The sequence below is a fragment of the Bos indicus genome, chromosome 19, assembly GCF_029378745.1.
Source record: "Bos indicus isolate NIAB-ARS_2022 breed Sahiwal x Tharparkar chromosome 19, NIAB-ARS_B.indTharparkar_mat_pri_1.0, whole genome shotgun sequence".
Classification (NCBI taxonomy): Eukaryota; Metazoa; Chordata; class Mammalia; order Artiodactyla; family Bovidae; genus Bos; species Bos indicus.
Genome location: NC_091778.1, coordinates 63,665,659 through 63,691,542, shown reverse-complemented (window position 1 = coordinate 63,691,542; position 25,884 = coordinate 63,665,659). Strand labels below are relative to the sequence as shown.

General features: G+C 45.9%; 1 protein-coding gene across 3 annotated transcripts in view; it reads left to right on the top strand.

The window, feature by feature from the left end:
* The window catches only part of CEP112 (centrosomal protein 112), a 322,059-nt gene that overhangs the window by 123,338 nt on the left and 172,837 nt on the right, over positions 1–25,884 (top strand). For all 3 annotated transcript variants that reach the window (XM_070774228.1, XM_070774229.1, XM_070774231.1), the window contains exons 18-19: positions 3,088–3,223; positions 16,626–16,733. In XM_070774228.1, the coding sequence (XP_070630329.1) occupies positions 3,088–3,223; positions 16,626–16,733 (244 nt within the window). The remainder of the gene's footprint in view (positions 1–3,087; positions 3,224–16,625; positions 16,734–25,884) is intronic.

Sequence of the window (25,884 nt, the reverse complement as noted above, 5' to 3'; positions counted from 1 at the left end):
TGGACAGAGGAGCCTGGTATGCTACAGTCCACAGGTTCACAAAAGAGTCAGAAATGACTTAGTGACGAAACAAAAACAGCAACAAGTGACGTACCCATGAATATGCCAGATTGCATTTTCTCAAGTGGCAAAGGGGATGCGGGATGACGTTCCTCTTTGATTCCTGGAAACCTCAGCGTCATCTGTCTTCTGGAGGGTTCAGTTTCTTACAACGTCTACCATTCTGTCCACGAGGATTCCGATGATGCTTAGTACTGAAGAACATTTCACCAAGTCGTTCTATCGTGGGTCCTGGCACTGAGTGTTCACTTCTTTCTTCTGATCTGGTTTTCAGCACAGCATCATGTGTTTCTTCATCATCATGCACAGGATCTGGCCGAGGGATGGGCTTCGTGTGTTTATGCGGAATGTCCACAGAAGGGTGTACTGCCCTCAGATCCATCAGACGTCAGGCTAGAAATGATCAGTCAGAAGCAGTGTGCCTTACTTCACTAGGTTATAGTTTAACAAATAGCATTTTTATTATGGTCTCAGTATATAACTGATCATGAATAAAAGTTTGGACCTTGATTTTTGTAGTCAATTATAAAGTAAATGAACTAAATTTGGTAGTTAAAAATGAGATAAAATAGAGAAAATATTTGTCCTATTAAATTGAAACTATTTATAGTAACAGTAGCTCAAGTGAATTATTGAACAAAAAATGTAGAACAACTAACTTTCAGCATTTACAGAAAAAGTTGATATTTCAGCCATATATCATATATTTTTATAAAATGTGTTAAAATTTTCTCCTGGCTAATTAAAGGTGCATAATTTTAAGTTATATGGTTTATAAATTTTTCTGAGTTTTCAAAGTGAAGAAGAACTAAAGAGTCTCTTGATGAAGGTGAAAGAGGAGAGTGAAAAAGCTGGCCTAAAGCTCAACATTCAGAAAACTAAGATCATTGCATCTGGTCCCATCACTTCATGGCAAACAGATGGGGAAAATATGGGAATAGCATCATGTTTCATTTTCTTGGGCTTCAAAATCAATGTGGATAGTGACTGCAGCCACAAAATTAAAAGACACTTGCTCCTTGGAAGAATGGCTTAACAAACCTAGACAGCATATTAAAAAGCAAAGCATCACTTTACCAACAAAGTCCATACAGTCAAAACTATGGTTTTTCCAGTAGTCATATATGGATGTGAGAATTGGACCATATAGAGGCTGAGTGGCAAAGAATTGCTTTCAAACTGTGCTGCTGGACAAGACTCTTGAGAGTTCCTTGGACTGCAAGGAGATCAAACCAGTCCATCCTAAAGGAAATCAGTCCTGCATATTCCTTGAAAGGACTGATACTGAAGCTCCAATACCTTGGCCACCTGATGCAAAGAGCTGACTTATCAGAAAAGACCCTGATGCTGGGAAAGATTGAAGGCGGGAGGAGAAGGGGACGGCAGAGGATGAGATGGTTGGATGGCATCACCGAGTCAACAACAAACAAAAGTTTTCAAATATTGTCCACTATACTTTCCTTTCTATTATGAAACACACTGAGCATGCAGATGTGACCCTTTGAAGACTTGTAGTCTGCTGAATGGTCCGCAAGTGTGGAGAGCATGGGATGAACTAGTCCAGGGGGGCATGGCAGAGGAGAAGCTCCTGTGCATCCTGACCTCGTGACCTCCGAGGGACCCTCGTCGTCAGCTGCAGCCTCTGCCTCAGCACCCACCTCACAGTCCTCTGAATGGAGCCTCTGGGTGACCGCTCCCAGTCAGCCGGGCCCACGAGCCGCAGCAAAGTCCATCCAGCACTCGTGACAGCTCTCCGCCACAGTGGCCACCTGCTTCCAGGCCATGGGACCCAGTAGGGGTCCTTTTATGAGGCACTTCTCTCCTTCTGGGAACACGTTCTGAGCACAGGAGGTGGCATCAGGGACACCTGGAAAGCCCCAGAGAGCAGCAGCGCACGGGCTCCACGGGGGCGCCGGGCACAAGTCCCGCTTGGCCCGCCAGTGCCGTGGGGCCTCGGGGACAGCCTCTCAGCCCCGGTCTCCGGTTCTGCAAAGGCAGGGTTATGGAAATGCCTTATAGAAGCTGGACATAAAGGAGAGAAGACGCGTTCAAATCGTTTACAGTGCCTGGCGCCCAGTCAGAGCTCAGCAGCGGCCAGTGTTAACACTCACACGTTTATACCCTGAAGTCTTACTTTATCTTCTGTCAGCATGCAGAGATGCCTCTTCGGTTGGTGGACCTTCCTGACTATTTGATTTTATTTCAAGGTACAAAGAAACGTAGTTACGGTTCTCTGAGGCGAGCCCACTGCGGGCAGGAGGTTGTCAGGCCGGCATGGCGCCCCCTGCCCATCACCCTGCAGGTCAGCGTCTGCCGGGTGTGCATGTTGGAGGCGGTCCTGTGGTACCTCGTGCTTTTTCAGTTGAGACGTTACCCACATACTGTAAGACTCACCCTTTCAAGGTGCACAGTTTAGCAGATTCTAGCATATCCACAAAGACGCGCGGCATCGCCACTCTCCAAGTCCAGTGCGCTCGTCACCCCCAGCGCCCGTGCGTGAGCAGCACTGCCCACCCCCGCCCCCCGGCCCATGCTGACCACTGACCTGCTTTCCCTGTCTCTATGGGTTTGTCTTTTTGGATGTTCCTCATAGATAGAATCGTGTGCTACGTAAGTGTGTGCCCTTGAGTCTGGCTCCTGTAACGCGGCAGTGTTTTCGAGCTTTGTCCGTGTGCAGGGGCGTCCACGCTGCATGCCTTTCTGAGGCTGAGTGCTGGCCCACTGTGTGGCTGGACCGCACCTCACTGCTCCGTCCGTCAGGTGATGGAGGGCCCTGGTGATAACAGTCTTGTTCTAGGGAAGTTGTTGGAAGCCGGTGTGTCCTTATCAGAACACACATTATGTGCTTATATCCTTCTTTCCTGAGACAAGTCGTGTTACTGTCGTCTTTTGAAGAGAGGTTTTATAGCATTTGGATACTTCAGATAGAAGTCTGGTCTGTACTTGAGAGAGGATGAAAGCTTGTTCTTTGATCAAACCTGGTTCTTTGGTTGTGCGTTAACTCTGTGGCCCGTGTGGCCTTCCCAGGGAGAAGGAGGAGCAGCTGACCCGGGTGAGCGAGGGGCAGAGGCTGCAGGCGCAGCAGGCGGACGCCGCACTGGAGGAGTTCAAGCGGCAGGTGGAGCTGAACTCGGAGAAGGTCTACGCGGAGATGAAGGAGCAGGTGAGAGGCTGCCTCTGGGGCGGAGACGTGCAGGTCTCCTGTGGGAAGCAGCATGTTTACCAGCTCAGAAGGCTCTGCCAGGGTTAGGCCACCATGTCGGGGTCGGGGCTTCAGGTGAGGGCCGGGGTGGACACCCCCCACCTGCAGAGCCCCGGAAGGACGGGCAGCTCCTCTTGGCCAAGACAAGAGCCCTGGAGGAGGGCCCAGCCGGCTGCCCTCCCCACGGGGTGGCCTTCCTGGGCCGTAGGAGGGACTCTGCTCAGCTGCTCCTGGTGGTGGGGAGTGGGCAGAGCCTGGTGAGAGGGGCTGAGGGCCCTCCTCCCCCTCAGTGCCCCGATTCCTCTGGAAAGCAGTGCCAGAAACCATTCAAAGTCCTGTCCGTGGACGCAGCTGTGGCCAGACTGTGCCAGGCTTTGGGACACGGGGCAGCGTACAGATGAAACCCATGACCGGCCATTGTCTCCAGAGCGAGGCCTCAAGTTACCCTCCTCTGTGTCTGTTCATGTGCCATAGGTGGTGTTGCATTGGTCAGTTATGGCAAATTATTTTTAAGTGGCATTTCAGGAGGACAGAGGCTATCCCCGATTCTTATGTAAGTGGTATGTTTTATAGTTCTGAGAAAAAATTTAAAAATTTATAGAAGAATAAAGGAAAGAGATGCCTAGATACGCATCATGAAGAATCAACAATTGTCCACGCCAGTTACTTAAATAAAATGTTACAGGTGTAGTTTCGTTTTGCTTTGCATTTCCAGTCTAATCACGTTATTCTCCCGTCTCTCTCCTGGTCTTTTCAGGAGCGCTCACACTATAATTAGTGCGGTGTGTATCATTTCAGTGTGTTTGTACTTTCACATGCACGCGTAGTGTCTGTAAGTGTCACATGCGTGTACATGTATACATATATGTGTAATTTCTGTGCCTCCATTTTTGAAAAGTTAAAGACTACAGATTTTATGTCTCAGTCTTGTTTGCACTTTTACACTGAATTTTGTATAGCTGTGGCCTGTTGATTTAGTGCAATGCTTTTAACATCGTATGTGTTTTATCATATGAATATACCATATTTTATTTATCAGCTCCACTATTCAAGAGCATTTAGTTGATTTCCAGGCTTTCTTAATTATTAAGAGTGTTACAATACTTGTTTGTGATTTCATTTTCAGCTGCAGTTTTCTTCCTCAGGAGGCCCGAGCACTCACAGGTGGTAGAAACTTCCCTGTGGAAGGTCATGGGCAGAGCCTGTGGGGTTTACAAAACTGGAACTGTGCTTCCTTATTATTTCCTTGATTTGGATTGTGTGGACCTGGGTCCTGAGAGCAAGGTTTGAGACCCGCACTCACTGCCTTGGGTGAAAGCCAGACTCCTGGTAGAGTTTGCAGCTGGAAGGAGGGCCGTTCGGTGCCCACTCCTGGATGTGCGTCTCTTCCCAGCTCCCTGCTGTGATCAGAGGCCAGGCCTGGAGGAGGCATATCTGCTCAGATGTGCAGTGGAGCTCACAGGGAACTCTTTGATCAGCTTAACGTTTAAAGGAATACAGACAATATTGAAGGAGGGGGCCCCTGGCAAGAAGTTTTGAGTATGCCCTGAAGAAGGCTAAAAAAGGGGCTTTTGAAAGTGCCAAGGCTGACAGTACAACTTTCCCATAAAAGCTGAAACTACGGCAGGCACCTTTGGCTCAATAAATACACTTTTGGGGGTTGGTGATGCAATATTAACAAACTGCCCAATAATGGGTCAGGAGAAAAACAGCAAACAATATGGGACTGGTGGAAACATTTTACAGAACAAAAAAAAGGCGTTTGTATCCAGCAGTCACAGAATAAAAGCACACTTTTGAAAACAGTCTACTGTAGAATTCGGGGGGGGAGAGACAACCTCAGAGTAGTAGTGCCTTTAATGAGAACACATGACCTGTATGAAAGAGGCACGTACATCAAGTACAGTTAATGCAATTAAAGCTACATACCGTTTGCAAAAGTACTGAACGTCAAGAATAAAATGGAAATCCAATAAGTTTCTAGGCAGAATGAAACTGGAAAAGAAATCGGAGAAATAATGGAGTTTTGAAGGAGAAAGGCTGTGACCCGATTTTATACATAACCAAGGAGCTTCTCACTTCCAAAATCAACAGAAAAACATTTTATTAGTAAGAGTTCACATAATGTATACTGATTGTTTCTTTTCTGGAAAAAAATTATATCAATTCAGAGATGCAGCAGAAGACACCCAGCATGCAGGGAAACCATCATAGTAAAGGCTGAGCCGAGAACAGTGCAATCCAACAAAATAAAAGCAAAATCAACTGATCGTCACACCTGTAGTCGTGAGATAGAATGCTGATCTCGCTGCAGAAGGTGTCTAGAATAGAAAATGCAAATTCAATAACAACAGATAATCTGAATCCTCAGGTCGCATTAGTAAAGTTCACGAAGCCTGGATCGGGTTGCGGGGAGCCCAGGGGCCAGCACTCTGCCCTAGAAGATGAGACTCAGAGGTTCATCGCGAGGTGAGGGCTGTAGGCTGAAACGCTCTTTAGATGCGGTAAACAGGCATTAACAAAGTTAACAACATGCTGTGCTATGCTACGCTACGCTAAGTCACTTCAGTCGTGTCCAACTCTGTGCGACCCCATAGACGGAAGCCCACCAGGCTCCCCCGTCCCTGGGATTCTCCAGGCAAGAACACTGGAGTGGGTTGCCATTGCCTTTTCCAATGCATGAAAGTGAAACGTGAAAGTGAAGTCGCTCAGTCGTGTCCGACTCCTAGCGAGCCCATGGACTGCAGCCCACCAGGCTCCTCCGTCCATGGGATTTTCCAGGCAAGAGTACTGGAGTGGGGTGCCATTGCCTTCTCCAAACAAGATGCTACATCCTTATAAAAATCTAGAGAAGATAAAAGCAAAACTTGAGATATTGCCAAAGGAATATAGGTAGAAACAGAACAAAATGTCCAAAATAAGACAGAGTATGTAACTGTAGGAATAAACAGTGATAGGTTAAATTTCTTTAATAAGAAAGGTATTGATTAGCTGACTTAAATGAGTATATGCTATTTATAAAAGAAACAACTAAAAGTTACACAAAAGTTATATATAGAAAATATATTTTATCACTTGTATTCAGAATAAAAGAAAATGTAATACTGTCATATAAATTAACATCAACACAAGTCAATAAACTGGACAAAGGAATATATTTTTGCTTGAGAAAGACAAGAGTCCTTATGAAAAGGTATAAGGAATACAGGAAAAAATTGACATAGTCATGGGGTGCTTTAATAAATTTTTCTCCATTCTTGACTGCTCAGGGGGGCAAAACGTAAACAAATAGGAGATCTCAATAGCAGTTTATAAAACTGCCATATTTCTACTTCCCACTCTTTAAATACGACATATTAAATTCTTACTCCAATGGAGCAGTTACAGAACTCAGTAAACCAATAAATTTCTGAAACTCAGCAGGACATATTTTTACCACAATGCTTATTAGTAAAACCAGAAATTAAATTTCAATCAAAATTGCTGCATTCACCAAAAACTTTTGTTTTTTGAAAAACACCATTGAAAAAAAAAGAGGAAGTTAAGGCAAACCAGAGAATGGGAAAATAAAGGATTCACAAATATTTCCAAGAACTCATATCTAAAATATAAAAGAAATGTTACAACACAATAAGAAGAAGACAAACAACCCAGTTAAAAATAAACAGAATATGTGGACACCTCAGAGAAGACTAATAAGCACATAAAGAGATGTTCAGTGTTATCATTCGTCAAGGAAGTGCAAACTAAAACCAGGAAGATGCCACTGCGTGCTCTTGGAAAAGGTTAGAATTGTAAAGACTCGCTGAGGCTGCCAAACACCGGTGAAGGTAAAGGTGTGGGCAGACGTGGCGCTTTCACACTGCGGGTGCAAAAACGCTCCACGTGCACAGCCGTCTGTCAGCCGTTCCCGTCCTGTGTGTGTAACCAGGAGAACAGAAGTCGTATCCAGACAAAGACTTGTACACAAAAGTTGTCAGCAACTTTATTCACAAAAGCCCAAAACTTGAACAACCCGAATATTCCTCAGAAGTTGAAAAGACAGTCAAGATGCAGTGTATACAATGGAATATGACTTGGGGATAAAAAGGAATGAGCTGCTGATACCTGCAACAGACGACACATCTCAGAAGTCCCGCTGGAGGGAAGAAGCTGCAAACAAGGGCCCCTGCTGTGTGCTGCGTGCCTCTTCGATGTTAGGATGCCCCAGATGACGTCAGCTTGTTTGTTTCGGCAGAGTACCAACCTGATTTGTTCCAGAGCAGAAGTCTCTTCTTCTGTGGGTGGGTTCCCGTTCCAGTCAAGTCTCCATCCTTTGCTGTGCTGGGCCTCTCAGGAGCGTATCCAGACTTGGTGGTGATTTAAAGCCCTCCACCCAGTAACTACAGGCACTCACGGAACGTTCTCTGGGGTACACCATATGCTTGGCATGAAACAGTTCTCAATAAATCTTAAAAGGACTCAGATCTTAAAATCATACAAAATTTGTTCCTTGACCCCGATAATAAATTAGAAACAAACAATAATAATAAATCTGGGAGAATACCGTATGTTTGGAAATTAAATAAGACACTTATGAGTAACTCATGGAGTAAAGGAGATATTACTTAAAATTAGAAATTATTTTGAACTGAATTAAAACGAAAATACGGCATATCAAAATTTACAGAATGCAGCTAACAGAGTACTCAGAGAAAAGCTTGTAACATCTATCTCCAAGAGGAACATTCTCAAATCAGTAACCTAGTTTTCGTCTTAAGAAACCAGACCAGGGAAAGCAGGCTTCTGCTCAGGGAAGCAGAATAAAGGAAATCACAGATATTTACATATGTATGCAGTATATATATTTATTTATGGAAAGCAAAGAAGTAGAAAACATTAAAATAGAGAAAGTCAATGAAGCCAAAAGTTGGTTCTTTGAAAAGATCGAACAGAATTGACAAATTTAGCTTGACTGCTGAGGGTAAAATACAAAAAGCGAGGAGAAACAAATGACCGCAGCTAGGGACGCAGAAGGAAGGGATGCCGCTACTGATCTTATAGGGACGCAGAAGGCAAGGACGCCGCTACTGATCTTATAGGGACGCAGAAGGAAAGGACGCCGCTACCGATCTTACAGAAAATGAAATAATTATAAGGTGGTACTTTAAAAACTTGGTGCCAAGAAACAACAAAAACTTAGGTGAGGTGGACAAATTCCTAGGAAGATGCAAATTACTGAAACTGTCTACAGAAGAGATAGAAAGTCCAAATTGTCCTATGATAGATAAGGATATTTAATTAGCAATTAAAAATCCTTTTGCAAGGAAAAGCCCAGGACCAGATGGCTTCCCTGGTGCTGTGTACTCAGTTGTGTTTGACTCTTGCAACCCAGCGAACTGTAGGCAGCCAGGCTCCTGTGTCCGTGGGGTTCTCCAGGCAAGAAGACTCTAACAAACACTGTGGTTCAGGCAGTAGTAGGATCAAGCAGTGTGGATGGGAAGAACCATTTTCCCGTCCTACCTCTAGGATTCTATTTTTCAAGACTCCAAGGTGTGCATGATGTGTGTTCAGGGTTGTTTATTGTGATGTTATTTATCAAGGGTAAAAAAACTAGAAACTATATGTCAAAAATATATATATAGTTGGACTATAAAGAAAGCTGAGCACCGAAGAATTGATGCTTTTGAACTGTGGTGTTGGAGAAGACTCTTGAGAGTGCCTTGGACTGCAAGGAGAGCCAAGCAGTCAATCCTAAAGGAAACCAGTCCTGAATATTAATTGGAGGGACTGATGCTGAAGCTGAAACTCCCAGTACTTTGGCCACCTGATGCAAAGAAGTGACTCATTGGAAAAGACCCTGATGCTGGGAAGGATTGAGGGCAGGAGGAGAAGGGGACGACAGAGGATGAGATGGCTGGATGGCATCACTGACTCAATGGACATGAGCTTGAGTAAGTTCCAGGAGTTGGCGATGGACAGGGAAGCCTGGTGTGCTGCAGTCCATGGGGGTCGCAAAGAGTCAGACACAACTGACCAACTGAACTGAACTGATGTCAAAAAAAGTCAGAGAGAATGTTAAAAAAAAAAAAAAAAAAAAGACTTGGAGAGAATGTGATCTCAGGAACCATTAAATTAGAAATCCATCTTCCTCTTTTCTCTGCAAAAACTGGCCCCTTTAAAATCAAACCATCTTGAAGATCCAGATGCTAACCCCCTAGTTACTGTTTCCAAGTTAACTGGAGCAAACAAACAACTAGAAGGAAATTAAAAAAAGACGACGACGACGACGAACCCTGCCCAGCCAGCAAGTGATACTGCAGTAGAACAAGACCAGCCGGGGCTGAGAGAGGGCGTCTGTGCAGTGGATGCGGAAACCGCCGCGCAGTCCGTCCACCTTCACGCCCCACCGCTGTGCCCTGCACCAGCGCCATCTTCTATCTTCTCTCTTCCTTCGCCAGTTCTCTGTCCCTCTGTTTGCCTCTCCCATTGCTGGACCTCCAGAGTTCGCATGTTCCTACCTTGCAGATATTGCATCTCTGCCGACTGGTTACCCGATCTGACGGAGGGTCCTCTGTGGTGCATGCGGCTGGGGTCCACTTCCCCCCACACTCCCTCACCCGTGTCCTGTCTTTGCCCGCGGTCCTCACCAATGTGTCCAGTGGTTCTGGATTCAGACTCAGTAAAACGTGACAGTGAGAGCGGCTGATGGGAGGCGATGCTCTGTTTGTTTTCTGCTGGAAGAAAGTTCTGCGTGGTTTCAGTGGCAGGTGGTCTTGCCAAGTGCAGCCGAGCTTCTCAAACACGGAAGCACCTTCGGTGTGAGTGGAACAACACGGAGCAGCCCCACGTACAAAGGAACCCTTATAGCCAGGCTCACTGGCAGATGGGACAGTTCTCACGTGGCAGATTTTAACAGGCAGTAAATACAGTGTATATGTCAAAACACGGCAAATCGGACCCCTCCACCTCAGACTGTCAGTGGTCAAAGTGTGGACGCAGCTCGAGCGCTCACGGAAAGCCAGTCAGCAGGCTCCTTATGAGGAGAAGCCACACTGCTTCTGGACATTTCCGCAGCCTGCACTTTCCTTTTCTGCTGTTGTTTTTGAACTGCTCTTTTCTCACTGAAGTCTTTTGTGTAAAAGCCAGGAGAGCTCAGGGCATCTTTTTCCACTTGGAAACCGCTGCACATAGAAGACAACGGGAATTTGAATTAAACAAGCTCTGAGTTTGTTTTTGAAAGCGAATTGCTGTTTGAAAAACGAGGCCCCTGAGAGAAAATGGAACAGACTTTAACTTTTTTAAAAAGTTGCTTCACACTGTTTCTTTCACTTTGAAGAACTTTTTATCTCATTTAAGACTGCTTAAATAACCCAATTCTTACTCCAGTGGTGAAATCCATTATATATGTTAGCTGTCAGCAATTAGTTGTGGAAAATATACATATTTTAATTGTGAAAATGTATTACTGTTAGAATTATTCCTGTATATGTGTATATAATTGTATTTTTTAAAGAAATAGGGTTCTGTATTTACCTATTCTCTGTGAAACAAATAAATGACTGAAAAAGACAGCTATGTCTTTTGAAGTATTGGCAGCAATTCTAAGGTGAAACTTTTTCATCTTGTAAACCGACTGAATGAATGTCAGCTCACCACTTCCTCCTGGGGCTTCCACTCAACCGCTTGACTTTTCTAGTTAATTTTGCTCCTCTTGAAAATGTATTCTCATTAAGTGGCTGCTGCTGCTAAATATCTGGCTTTAAATTCTGTTCCTTTATCTTTGTAGCCATCAGCTACAAGGTATTAGCTTTATACTTGGAAAGCCCACGGTTTGCTGTGAAAACCCAATTTGGAAACCCTGCCTTTGACTAGTGAGGTTGCTTCTGGGTGCTGGTACATTTGAAACTGATTAGCAGCTTCTTACAGTCTAAAAGATTTTGAGTTTAATTCATCATCTCATGGGAGAAAGTGAAAGTGAAGTCGTTCAGTCGTGTCTGACTCTTTGCGATCCCATGGACTGTAGTCTACCAGGCTTCTCTGTCCATGGGATTTTCTAGGCAAGAGTACTGGACTGGGTTGCCATTTCCTTCTCCAGGGGATCTTCCTGACCCAGGGATCGAACCCAGGTCTCCTGCACTGCAGGCAGACGCTTTTCCCTCTGAGCCACCAGGGAAGCCTTCTTATCGGAGAAGGTAATGGCAACCCACTCCAGTACTCTTGCCTGGAAAATCCCATGGATGGAGGAGCCTGGTGGGCTACAGTCCATGAGGTAGCTAGGAGTCGGACACGACTGAGTGACTTCACTTTCACGCATTGGAGAAGGCAATGGCAACCCACTCCAGTGTTCTTGCCTGGAGAATCTCAGGGACGGGGGAGCCTGGTGGGCTGCCATCTCTGGGGTCGCACAGAGTCAGACACGACTGAAGCAACTTAGCAGCAGCAGCATCGTCTTATAGTTGCTGTTGACTTCATGAAAAAACTCTCAAGTTACAAGGAAGGAGGAATGTTATCTGAATATATCTGTGCTTTTATAAATGTAGATGGATAACAAAACAGACTGAGAGAGACAAGACTCAACATACAGACCATCCACTCTCTTGTCCTTTAAGGGCCATGCTGGCTCATGTAATTAAATAAGGTCTTTTTAGACCAGCTTGAAGGTAATAGAATATCCAGTACAAACAGAAGCATTTTTTTCTCACTTTTTGATGATAATGGGCAAATCTGTCTCTGCTTTCAGCATTTGAAAAATTTTGTCTTCAAATGAGATGAGGTATCAGAGGTAAACTTCTCGAAGCATATTTAAGTATTCTAACAGAGTTTATTGTGTTAATCAATTCCAAATGTCAACATCCAAAGCCTATGGATAAATGTTTGGTTTTGAAGAACAAAATTAAAGAAATCAAACAAATAATTAAAAGAAACCTTAACTCTCATCCTTAAATGCTTAATAGAGTAGTAAGTGAAACTTTACTTACTACCAAGGAAGACCTGGACGAATTGGGCAATGAATCTTGTGTATGGATTTGAAGATTCAGTGTTATAAAGATGTCCTAAAATATGTTTCCGTGTTCTTTACTCCATTCCTGTTGATTCTGCCTTCGTTTAGCCCCTTCTAATACCACACTGTGTGTGCATGCTTCGTTGCTCAGTCTCTGTCCGATTCTTGGCCACCCAGACAGTAGCCCACCAGGGTCCTCTGTCCATGGGATTTCCCAGGCAAGAATACTGGAGTGGGTTGCCATTTCCTCCCGCAGGGGAACTTCCCGACTCAGGGGTTGAATCTGTCTCACCTGTGTCTCCTGCATTGTAGGTGGGTTCTTTACCAGCTAAGCTATCGGGAAAACCCGTAAAAATGTCAGTTCTCCCCAGATTAATCTATAGAATCAACACAACCCTAAAACTCAAAACATTAGTGCTTTTTGCTGGTGGCGGGGTGGGGGGGGTGGTAGGGGTAGGGGAGTGAGGGAAACTGGTAAGCTGATTCTAAAATCTACATGGAAATACAGACGTCTCAGAGCAACCATGGCAACCTTATGCTACCAGAACTTATAAATACTGCTGAATACTGAGACTAATATTAAGCTATATTCATAAATACAGTGTGGTTTTGGCACAAAGATGAACAGTGTTTTAGGGGAAAGAGACCGAAAGTAGACACACACATTATGATCACCCTGATTCATGTCAAAGCAAGTATTGCTGTACAGCAGGCAAAGAAGGGCCAGGTCAGCAAATGCTTGCTGTGGTAATGAGGTACTGAATAAAGCATCCACGTCCAGGGTTGATAAAGAACTGCTACAAGTAGATAAGAAGGGGAGAGATACCAGACACGCGTCTGCTGCTTTTCTCTGTCAAGGATGTTAGTTTCTACTGAATCTTCAGTCAAGCACTGCTGCTGCTGCTAAGTCGCTTCAGTCGTGTCCAACTCTGTACGACCCCATGGACTGCAGCCCACCAGGCTCCTCCGTCCATGGGATTCTCCAGGCAAGAACACTGGAGTGGGCTGCCATTTCCTTCTCCAATGCGTGAAAGTGGAAAGTGAAAGTGAAGTTGCTCAGTCGTGTCTGACTCTTAGGGACCCAATGGAGTGCAGCCCACCAGGCTCCTCCATCCATGGGATTTTCCGGGCAGCAGTACTGGAGTGGGGCACCATTGCCTCCTCCAGTCAAGCACAGATAATTGCTTATCTGTGTTGCTGCCATTTGTATCTGTCTTATCTGCCTATCTGTCTGTCTATCCTATCTATATCTATACATATCTGAAAATATTTGAAGGACAATTTCTTATAGTTTATCTAAATATGTATTAAATACAGCAAAATTGTATTTGTCTATAGACTTGTATAATTGTCTGCTAAATTATATATGTCAGATTACTCAGAACCTAACAACACAAGAGAACTTGACTAGAGAAAGAACAGTGACTTTTTACAACCACATCTGACAGAAATGCTAGATCCTGGTCCAGTGTCCATTCCTAGTCTCTTACTAAAACAGTAGAGCCCTGAGTTTATTTAGGGCAACATTAGACACAGTTCTAAATCGGCAGTCTCTCACCTTGTAGATGGAGTGTGGCTTCTAATGCAGAGAACTTCTAACGCAGTGAATGAGATGGAAACAGCGTACTGTACTTGCTCCTGACAGGAGCTTGCAGGAAAGCCCCTTCAGAGGGTTTTCAGCAGCTGCTCTGGACCCTTAACCCTTGTCCCCTCGCCCCAACCCTTTGGGGCTGGGGTTCTGAGCTGCAGAAACTGCTCTGGGGCCATCACGGGAGGCTGAATTGCAGAGACCCGAGCCCTGACGTCTTTGAACTGCCGACGACGCGGCCTGTTCCTGAACGTTTCGTGACCCGAGGGGAACAGAGTGCTGGTGTTGCTTAAGCTCTGGACACTCAGATGTTCTCTTTCGTGGAGCTCAAGTAACGCTCAAGACACCAGCGTACACCCCTCTTCATCACCAGTGAACGTTAGACATTCACAGAACCACACCCGAGCCCTTTTCTGCTCCTAATTTGATCACCAAGTTCTACACTTAGCTTTCTTGGAAGCCAGTTACCCAATGAAGCAGTGGGTGGTTCTTTTCTCCTTACACTTGAAGTTAAATGGAATATGGAATGATGTATGATTAAGCAGAATCTTTTGTATCTATGGCAACTGAAAACCTTGTTTCTACACAAACTTCAAGTGTTTTACAAGACTTGTTTATTTATTTTGGTTAAATTGTGGAAGGAGAATGGAGTGGGGTCTTGCATTTTCGGTCAGTATAAAATAACACTTATAACACTTTGAATTTTTCTTAATGTTTCGGTATAAGAAAGAGGTCTTTCATGTGCTTTAAATTGTTTTATATTTTGATTATAGAAGATAATTTTTTGAAGGAAGATATCCTATTTTTATAAATGTTGCATATACAAAGCACTTCATTACATTTAAAATATTTTAATAATTATTGTTATTTGTAATACTCAATCTGTGCTAAAGTAGAATAAGAACCAAAAATCAACTTCATATGAAGATTTGTCTTAAAAGCACTGAATAAACCAGGTCTTCTCTCCTTGATTTTCCTTTCTTGCCTCCTTTCTGTTTTGCTTTTGTCTGCCCTCCATTCATCCTTGAGAATTTAATATGTATTTATTCTGCACACCGTGGCAAGCAATTAATAACTAAGATACAACAGAATTATAAGTCATAGTTTCTTTTATTTGGGAGCCCGCTGTGTAGATGAATAAATGAGGCTTAGAATTTGAAACACTCCTGCACTCTAGAGAAAAGCACCCTGTGCTGGGAAAAGGGAAAGTTTCATTTTCTTGCTCCCAGAGCACAGTAAGAGGAGGGTGTTTCCGTCTGTTGTGGATCAGAGAGCAGACCCCTCCGCCAGGAGGGGAGGCTCGAGTCAGCCTTGGAGAGGGATGGCTGGGTGAGAGAAACACGGAGGGTTTTCCAACAGAGAGGAGCAAAGTTGCCTCGTGAGTAGCCGCAGCCGTTTGGGAAGTGCCAGGGGAGCCAGAGCGCAGGGGTGGCTCCTGAGGACCAAGTCACAGGCCTCTGGGTAGAGGGCTGATGCGAAGAGCGCTCACTGGAGGCGAGAGTGCCTTGAAACCCACGTCCTGAGTTAGGAAACAACGTGGGCTCCACCATGCCTGCTTTAGACATTCCTCAGCAAAGCTGATCACGGGACTGAGGGCCTATGTTGGTCGTCTTAGAACTCTGATTGCTGAATCTGGAAGCTGCCGGCCCATGTGTATGGTTCAGTGGTTTCTAATATATTCAGAGTCGTGCAACTATCATCACGCCAGAAAAACCCCCACCCCCAGCCCCGTCACCCTAGGCAATCACTAGTCCTCTGTTTCTGTGGATTTGACTCTTCTGAGAGTTTAACACAAATGAGACAGTACAATACATGGCCTTTGCTGCCTGTTCTCTCTCACTTTGAAGACTGTTTTCAAGACGCATCCATGTTGTAATGTGTGTTAGTACTTCATCCGAATAATGTCTCGTTGTATGGATATGCCGCATTTTGTTCAGTCATCAATTGATGGATGTTTGGGTTGTCTCCGTTTTGGCAGTTACGCCATGAACATCTGAATACAAGTTTTTCGTATGGATTATGTTTTTCATTTCTCACCTAGGAGTGGAATTCCTGGTTCTTATGGAATCCATGTGGGTTCACTGTGTCATCTCTATGGTTAATCTTTTGAGGAACTGTGAAATTGCCTTCCATTGTGGTTGCATCATTTTATCTCCCCACCAGCGCTTGTGGGGATCTGATTTCTTTGCATCTTTACCAATCCTGTTATCATCTGGCTTTTTGAGTACAGCCATCCTAGTGGGCGTGCAGTGCAGGTTGCTATTTTGACTTGGAATTGCCTGATGCCAGTGGTGGTGGGCATCTTCTCATGTGCTCGTTGGCCATCGGTGTATCTTCTTTGGAGGCATGTCTTCCAATCCCTTTGCCCAATATTAAATTGGGTTTAATTGCCCATTTATTATTGAGTTGTAAGATTTCTTTATATATTCTAGATGCAAGTCCCTTTCCAGATAGATGGTTTGCAAATATTTTCTCCCATTCAGCACACAGCAAGGCCTTAATAAAACCTTGTTGAGTAAGTATTTGGATGTTCAAAATTGTATTTCTGTCACAATATTATTGTCACAGTAAAGTTTAGTCAACTATATACCAATGATAAATTCCCTGATTTGAAACTATTGAAACCTATCAAGATAAGTAGACACAGCTGTCACCATTTTATCATCTTTAAATTCAGCATTACGATTGGTGAGGTGTTGAAAATCCATCATTTTAATAAATGTGCAATTGACAAAAATATGCACTGCCATTTGTCACTTAAGAGTTTGATATTTGATTTTTAAACTTTGCAGATGGAAAAGGTGGAAGCAGACCTGACTCGGTCCAAGTCTCTCCGTGAGAAGCAGTCCAAGGAGTTCCTGTGGCAACTGGACGACGTCAAGCAGAGATACGAGCAGCAGGTGCGTGGCCCCGAGGCCCTGAGGCTGCCGTGCGCTCGTCTCCTCCACACGCCCCGCTCTAGCACAGCGTCTGCACGGCAGAAATACTTAGGATAGGCAAAGAGTGATTCCCTTTGCCAAATTAATGAATTATAACAAATAAATTAACATATAAATAAGTAGCGCAGATTATAAGAAAATCTTTAATGTCCCAGTAAATAAACTGGCAAAGGAAAGAAAGATATATAAGAAGTAAATTGAGTAAATGACCATGTAGAAATATCTTCAGCCTTGGTGTTAATAAAAATGCAAATTAAAGTGATGTACCATCTAAAGTTGACAAAAGTTTTGTAAAATTGGCACTTTTATATATTGCTAGTGGCATTTTAAGTTCATGTAGCCAAAAAAATTTCTGTAGCATCTACTAAGAGTCATGAAAAATGTTTACATTTTCCAGCCCAATTATCCTTAACCTTGAAAATCAGACAGAAATATTCAAACAATGATGTTAATTATTTTTTAGGTGGTTGATTCTTTTCTACATGCTCTACTTTCCATTCTGTGATAGTCTTTTTAACATGACAGTCCCTTTTTTTAGGGTAAAAATAAATTTATATAAACTCCTTTGAAAGACTGTTAAGCTTCAAAGGCTTTTCTCAGAGTCTTAGATTTGAAGCCGTACCAGATTTTTCTCTTTTATAGTCTTGGTCAAAAATATTTAATAAGGAAAATTGATCAATTATTTAAAGGATTCATACTATTAATAGAATCCATACACTATTGCATCAATTTTTCTTATTTAATTTTCATGAAAAAGAAATTATATAGATGTTTGACGAGTGTATAATAGGAATTTTTGGAAAACCACTCAAAGACCTCTGAGGTCAGTGCAGATTTAGCCTGTTTCTCTTCTTCCTGTGTCGTGAGCTGATCATCAGCACCCTTGCTGAGAGCGAAGCTTCCAGACAGTCACTTATGAGGCAGGACTATGAGCTCCGAGGTGTTAGGAGAACGTTTATTGACCTGATAATATACAAACTTTTTAAAAACCCCTTTTTAAGCTGAAAATTCTATCAACCAGAAAGGTATTCCCCTGACCACTCCAAACTGCCAACGATTTAAGGCTGGAAGTGTATCATGAGGAAAGATAGGCACAGAGTCGTGTCCCGTGAGCCAGCGCCACCATGTTCCCTGAGGGGAAGCCGAGCACACTCCTCTCTGTGCGCAAGCGGCCGTGGGCGGGGACAGGGGCGGAGGGCGGAGCTTCGCTCAGACGTGGGAGGGGCTCAGGTGTGGGGGAGGGGAAGAGGCGGGGTTTTGCTCAGCCATGGGAGGGGCCCTGGGGGTGGGGTAGGGCAGGGGCGGGGCTTCGCTCAGCAGTGGGCGGGGCCCTCGGGCGGCGGGGGTAGGGCTCGCTGTGGGTGCATCTGTGGGGTGCGGGGGCTCAAAGGCCAGTCACCACAGCCTCTGTGGGGTGCGGGGGAGGCCGGCTCTGAGTGACCAGGGTCCCCACACGCTAGATTTCCAGGTGCATCGCACGGCGATAAGGTGCGCGTAGTTACCGCTTCCTTAGACGCAGAGTAGTTAGCAAACGGGGTCCGGAATCAGCTTCTGAAGCTTTAAACCGCTGAAATTAAGATTGTTTACTGGGACTGAAGGTAAAATTCCACACTTCCTCTCAGACAGTCGTCGGCAGAAAGTATGCAGCGGGGGCTGGGTGGGGTTGTCGGGGACTGAGTGACCAGGAAGAGAGGAAGAACCTGGGACGATGGGCAGTGGAGGGTAAAAGGTAGTCTCCATGGATTGTCCACCTATCAGGTCGCTGAGGAGTAGGTCAGTTCTGGTCACTGCGTTTTAAGCAGGATGATGAAAAATGCAAACATGTTCAAAGAGTTTCCAGAACTAAGGACGTGTAGGGTTAGGTCAGAGGAGTATTTCAAGAAGTAAGGATGTTTGCCAAGAGAGGATGAGACTCGGGAGCGTTGCACGTTATGTATTTTTAAATTCCAGGCCTGTAATAGGGAAGTCTTACCGTTGGTCTGTGTGATGAAAGTCACTCAGTCGTGTCCAACTCTGTGCGACCCCATGGACTACAGAGTCCATGGAATTCTCCAAGCCAGAATAGTGGAATGGGTAGCCGTTCCCTTCTCCAGGGGATCTTCCCAACCCAGGGATCGACCCCAGGATTCTTTACCAGCTGAGCCACCAGGAAAGCCAGCCTGCAGTCAGGAGGACACACACCAGGCCAGTCCCATTTCTACCTGCCTTACAGATTTCAGCCCCTTCCCGTCGTCACGGTCGTGCTGAGAGGCAGGTCCATTGTCTGTTGCTCCATCTCCCAGTCGTGGAGACTGAGCTCACCTGGGCAGGTTACTGGCCAGAGGGGCCACCCAGTGACCAGGTGACGGGGTTGGACATGGACATGAACTTGAGTTGTGCTCTTCACACTAACAGACCCTGGGGTGTCTGGAGACAGAAATTGAGCCTCTGAAGTGAAGTCGCTCAGTCGTGTCCAACCCTTTGTGACCCCATGGATTGTAGCCTACCAGGTTTCTCCATCCATGGGATTTCCTAGGCAAGAGTACTAGAGTGGGTTGCCATTTCCTGTTGAGCCTCTGGGTGAATGGTATTGTGGGAACATTTTGGATCGTTTCAAGGTTGTTCTTTCCTAAAGGCTTATTCCGATGTGCAGTGGTTTGTCTCATGAGAAAGTAAGTTTCCCTCCTGAGTGTGTGGAGGTGACTGTCCTGAGTGCTGGGGGCAGAGGGTCCCTTCCAGGTCCGACATCGGTGACCATCCGCACCTTCCATCAGACCCTAACCTGCCCTGTGTGGCTCTGGACAACTGCAGGCGGCTCCGAGTCCTTTACCTACACACCTTTCTACACCCACCTGCCTTCTCTGCCTGCCATTCAAGTGCAAGGATGACAACTTTCCCGTTATCTTGTCTTACTTTTCTGAAGAACGCACAAGCCTTGAGTGTTGTGGGTGCAGCGTTTCACTCTGGAAGGAGATGTACATGCCGACCACCAGCCCCAGCTTCTCAGGCCCGGGTAGGCAAGCCCTGGGGTGCATGAGCGCTAGGGTGGAGGGGCTGAAGCCTGCATCTTACAATGTTGGACTCACCTGATTATTTGGTGGGAAAGCAAAGAGGTTTTACTATTGAGGTAACGTTCATATTAAAACAAACAGAGACTTTTCCTGTTTTGTAAAATGCACAGTTCTCATGAATTTTGTAGGATAAAACAGGGCATTTCAAAGCAACTTGCAGTTTGCAAAGGCTGCTCCAGGCTGAGCCCTCAGATCCCAGGGGGTACTATTCATCTTCACCGCTGCGAGGGATGCCTTGGTGGAAAAGTTTTAGAAGCACTTATCCGGTCTAATCCTCACATTTTATAATGAGGGAGCCCGCATCCAGAGGAAATGAATGACTGGTGCCTTCTGGGCCTCAATTTCCTTACTCAGTGCTACTCGTGAGCCCCTCCCACGTAGAGAGCCCAGTGCCAGGAACTGTAATGAAGTGAAAAAAGCAGAGTGGTATTCTAAAACATTTCAGCCCAAACGCAGGCCTAAAGTGTGCAGATGTGGAGAGACAACATCAAACACATGGGATAAACACTCACACAAATATCCTGCGAAACCCAAGCTTTCATCAAGATTTCCTGTTTCTTTCCTGTATGACCCGTTGGAACAGAGAGACCATTCTAATTGTCTTCACAAGCCTCACTCCAGTTGGAAACAGACAACAAAGCAGGCATGCTAGGATTTCCTGAACTGTGGAGATTCTTTGTTTTTGGCAATTCCAGCATTTCATTCTTTAATCTTATATTTTATATCTTCTTTTTTCCCTGCAAAGCCTTTAAAGGGAAATGTAGTTCAACAGATAAACAAGTGGCCAGATTCTCCAGGAAGAATAAACACTTACTGTTGAGGATGATTAAAAACACTGGACAGCCCAATCCTTACACGACACCACTGTTTGGAACAAAATGTTTTGGTAGCAAAGACAAGCCAGGAATTATAGAAGATAAGAGCGCAACTGGGACATTTGAAGATCAGTTGAGATGTTTTAGAAACAGCATGCAGTTCCCAGTTTTTTCTCTGTAAATATTACCTAGATTTTTTAGGTGATATAACCTGAAAACATGGACCTGTTTTGAATCAGACTGTTAGTCTCCACTGGGAAAGGACACAGCAGAAAGTGAGGGTGGAGACAGGGAAGGGGGCCCAGTGCAGGGGGGCGGCACCCATGGGTGGGGGCAGGGCTGGGCCTCAGCTGTTGGTTGGGGGGGGCACCAGGCACAGAGGTCTGTGATCTGCAGTCAGAAAGCAAGGGTGTTCTGACTCCTGAGGGCTTCCTCTGTGCGACAGGGAAGACCGTTTGTTGACACTGAAGACATCAGGTGGACAGGGGAGCCAGGGCGGGTGGAAGCTGTCTGAAATGACACTGGTGATGGCAGGGCTGATCTGACGGCAGCAGCTCAGGGAGTTTCTGTTGGGTGGCGAGGCCTCAGGCGAGGTTAGTGACCATGGATTTGCAGGTCTCCCTAAAAATTCTTCGAAAGGGATTTCTGTGTAATTTATTAATTTCTATGTCTAGTATGCCCGTTTTTCTGACTTATTGCTCACCTTATCATACTCTCTTAAAAAAGTCTTTCTTTCTCGGTTATCCTGTTCTAAGTTTGTAACAATCTTTGAGCCTCAGTTGCGGTCACTGGACTCCTAGGTGGTGATGAAGACAAGTGCAGACCCTGGTCTTTCAGATTCTCTCCCTCCATAACCACCTGATCCAGGCACGCAGCTGCACTGCGCAGCATTGGGTCCTCCAGGTACCTGGCGTTCTGGCGTCCAGACTGTGACGTGCTGGGAGCCCAGGCCCACAGAACCGCGGTGGCCGTTGGTGAAAAATGCCTAACGCCCCACCTCTTCTTCCCTTTTTCCCCACCTTTTCTTAGCTTGGAATTGTTAGTATCTAGGTTCATACAAATGGCATCTTTCCCTCGAGTGGGATTGAAGGGGGCAAAGATGAATGTGGTTTTTTTTCAGTGACCATCACATTAAGACGATTTACTTCAGGGATACCTCATTTTACAAGGGGCTTCCCTGATGGCACAGTGGTAAAGAACTTGCCTGCCAGTGCAGAAGACATAGAGGCTCGGGTTTGATCCCTGGGTTGGGAGGATCCCCTGGAGAAGGAAATGGCAGTTCACTCATGCCGTTTCGCCTAGAGATTTCCACGGACAGGGGAGCCTGGTGGGGTACAGTCCATGGCGTTGCAAAGAGTTGGACACAACTGAAGCAACTGAGTGCTTTCTGCCCTTGAGTACAATAGAAAAACTATTCTATGATACTAGAAAAACGTTTCCTAAGTAGTGAAATGGCTCAGCGATGATCCCACTCTCCAGGCTCCTTCACCGTCTGAGCTCCATCCTGTCCTTTGTCACTTAACTCACGTTTACTGAGCAGCCTCTCCGTGCGAATTCATCACTTAACTCACGTTTACTGAGCAGCCTCTCCGTGTGAACACTGCGCGGTGCTGCGATGTGGCGGTGTGCACAGCGGCATCTGCCCTGGTGGTGGGGAGCCCACGGCCCCCCAGCCTGAGGACGAAGTGTGAGGCGAGGCCGTGACCGCCGCTTGGAGACGCAGCGGGACACCGCATCTGAATGCAGGGCCCGCTGCACGAGCGTGTCCTTTCATCTTAGATGTTAGACGGGCGAGGCTTGCTGATGATGTGGAATGGCGCCTGAAGGAGAGAGGGGACTCGGGTTTTCCAGCTGAGCAACCAGGTGAACAAACAGTTGTGACAGACACTGACTCACAGAGAGGAAGTGCCTGGACTGAGCTGGGGACGCAGCGACAGCTAGACGTGGGCACCAGAGGGAGGAAATGGCAAGAATGCCCAAGAGCAGCCTTCCCATGCCGTGCACAGCTGGGCCACAGGCTGGAGACGAGGACCTGAGTCTCCAGCTGTGTAGTCGTCGCCGGATGGGAGGCTGGATGGAGGCCGACAGCTGACTGCTGCGGTGGCAGGAAGGTCTTTGCCCCTTGATGAGTCCAGGCCAGTAGAGCGGGGGCAGCAGCTCAAGCAGTGCAGGGGGCACAACGGGAGCAGCCCCTCTGCCGTCCAGCGTCAGGTGTGGTGGAGGCGGCAGAGGCTCGGGGCAGCTGCCCCTCCTGCTGAAAGCCCCGGTGGCGGCCGAGCGGCGGCCGTGGGGTGCTGGGGGACCCCTGGGGTCAGAGGAACGCTGTGCTCAGGACCTCTGATGCTCTCCAGGCTCTGGGCTCTCACGTTTGCGTCCACTTGACCCAAGAGCAGAGGTGGTTGTGTTGCAGGGCGCTCTTCCCAGGGCTCCCAGCTGGCAACTCCTCTTCCTCCTTCTCGAGCCAGAGAACAAGGAGGGCGTTCCTTCCCACCTCCTGCAGCTGCAACTCATCGCACACCAAGGCTTGCAGAATGTGGTTTTGTCATCCGGTTACTTTGAGCTCGTTTCAGCTAATATTCTGTACTGTAATGCCTCCTTTTTTATGTGTTGGGTGCGTTCTGTCCTGTCTGTAACTTCCTCCTCTGGCTTTGGGATTTCTGCCTTTAAGGTGTGTTACTGGGACAGTTGACCTCTATGTATTGTGTACTGAGAAGTAACGACTTGCTGCAGCCCATTTGTCTTTTAAAATAAGATTAATTAACAGGTTAATAATATAAGATTACTAACAAGTCTTCGGGTAGTACTGGAGAAGAAAATGGCAACCCACTCCAGGACAGAGGAGCCTGGCGGGCTGCAGTCCCAGCGGTCACAGAGAGCTGGACATGACTGAGTGACTGAACAACATCAACAGGCAGCATTTGCTCGCACTGAGCTTGCTGTCGAACAGTGCCGAGAACTTAGGGTTCATATTCGAGACCCTCAGCGACTTGGCCGTCCAGCCCGCCTGGCCTGGTCTCTCAGGCCTGGCGTATGCTCCTGCCCCAGGCACTTGTGTGGCGCCTCCGGTGGAGGGAGGAGGCCGTGGTCAGACTGTGGCAGGATCCAGTCTGAGGGCGAGGTCTGTGCCTTCAGGGGCCTCAGAATCCCGGCCGGAGTGTGCCAGGGGTGCGTCGTGGGTGGAGCACCATCCTTCTTGGTCTCCTGTTTGATAATTCCTTGTGAGTCAACCTTGCAATTTCTATGCAATGCAACCATTTTCTCTCCCAGACCCGGCCCGTGCTGTCTAGTCCAGGATCACAGAGGACTGGCCACCAGATGACTCACCAGTTTGCTTTCATGCCTGGCCAGTTCCGGGCCCACCACTCAGTGAGCACTGAGGTCTTCCGTGATGGGCCTCCTCCCCCCAGAGCACTGACACAGAGACTTTGCTGAGACTCCTTGTCCAACCCTGCGGATGTCATCTGCTGTCCCATCCTCCACACGGTCCCTGCCGCGCCACCTCCTGGTCACCATGAACTCCGTTACACGTGACTGTGGTCAACTAGACGTGTGCAGTAGCTCCAGGTGAAGGGACGTGCGGCTTCAGCTCACTGTTGAGACGTGCCCACGTGCCAAGGACATGTATCTACACTTAGGGGCTGGGCTGAATTTTAACACAATCCACCTTGATGGTGGCATTATGAATATTATCCTTAAGATGTTCCTGAAACGTGAGGGTTTTTCTCCTGGACTCCACTGTTAATCTGCGGAGGACCCCCCTGCCTGAAATTGATGACACTGAGGAAAGCAAAGGGCTTGTGACGTCTAGCAGTTGGTCAGGCAGCACTGGATTGGGCCGTCAGGACTGAGCTATTTCACTTGCAGAGGCTCTGCAGCCTGGAGACTGTTCACTAACCAGCCTCACTGAGCAGCAGGCCCTGACACAAGAGCAAACTGTTTGAATAGTTTAGTTTATGAACAGCTATCTTTAGGCTTCAAATGCCATTATCTCTCTTTCATCTGTGCCTGGTTTTGAAAATGAATGAAGTGAAATGTGAACATGAGCAGGATCCCTTCCTGCCTGTCGGAACTCCTCAGATAACTCAGCGTTTCTGTGCAAGGGCGCTGGTCATCGAGCCTGGAGCGTGGCTACACCGTTGCGAGTCCCTCAGCCAGTCCCAGTCTCACGTCTTTTCTTGGGGGAGGTCTATCAGTTACTTTTCCTTAGAGTATCGTAAAATATTTTGCTTTCTAACAATTTGAATCACACCCATTCTCTTCATTTTTTTTTGAGACTTTTGAGAATCAGATCTGAGTAGAACGTTTTAGCTCCTTCTATTTCCTTCTTACATGTTTAAATCTTCTACTAAGGTATATAATTTCATTATTATAATGCTTGATAGTATAATACTGAGCAGGAATAATAATGTGTCCAAGATTATTCTAAAAATATCCCAACTCAATAATTCATATACTTGGCTGCCTGAAAATGATGCAGTAATGTCAATAAAATTTTAAATTCTCTTTTTTTGGGGATTAACATTGTAGTTGTGTGACTCACAGAGTCAACCATGCACATTTATTTTAAATAATCATAGAAAACTGTTCCACTTGGCATAGTATATAAGAATACTTATATTTTTCTGTTTATTGCCTAAATATGAAGGAAAAATCTGTCATTTTTAAAAGACATAAATTCACTAGCATGCATCTTTGTTCTCAGATGCAAAATAAAAATTTCCATATTATTTTATATGCTATCTTGTTTGATATGTGTGTGTATTCGAGAATTAGGACACTTTCTTCTAAATAGTAGAAAAAATGAATGAGTGAGCAGGCATTGATCACTGATTTTCCCACTCTCAAAGAAAAGTCACAATAATAAAACCGTTTTGAAACCTACATTTAAAAGCACTTTTAATCTGCATTCTGTTTCTTAATTTGCAATTAGAAGATGAGAGTGTTAAATCTCCAAAGAAAATAGCTCCTGGAGTGTGGTGTAGGCTGCACGCCTGGAGAAATGAATGCTATAGCTTTAAGATAAGGTAGTCTGGTGATTCAGTGCACGAAACTAGATCGATTTGGAGCAGGCTCCTACTGTTAGCTTTTTTGAAGATGGATTCTCACGCCGAAAATAACGCCACATATTCTCGATAACAGCAGTTTTCCCCCCTGAAATCCACCAAAACTGAAGAAAAATCCAAGTGACTGTTCCTCGCAGCTGTGTGGCCTGGAGTTCACTGGGGAAGCTGGCGTCCTGCAGTCCCC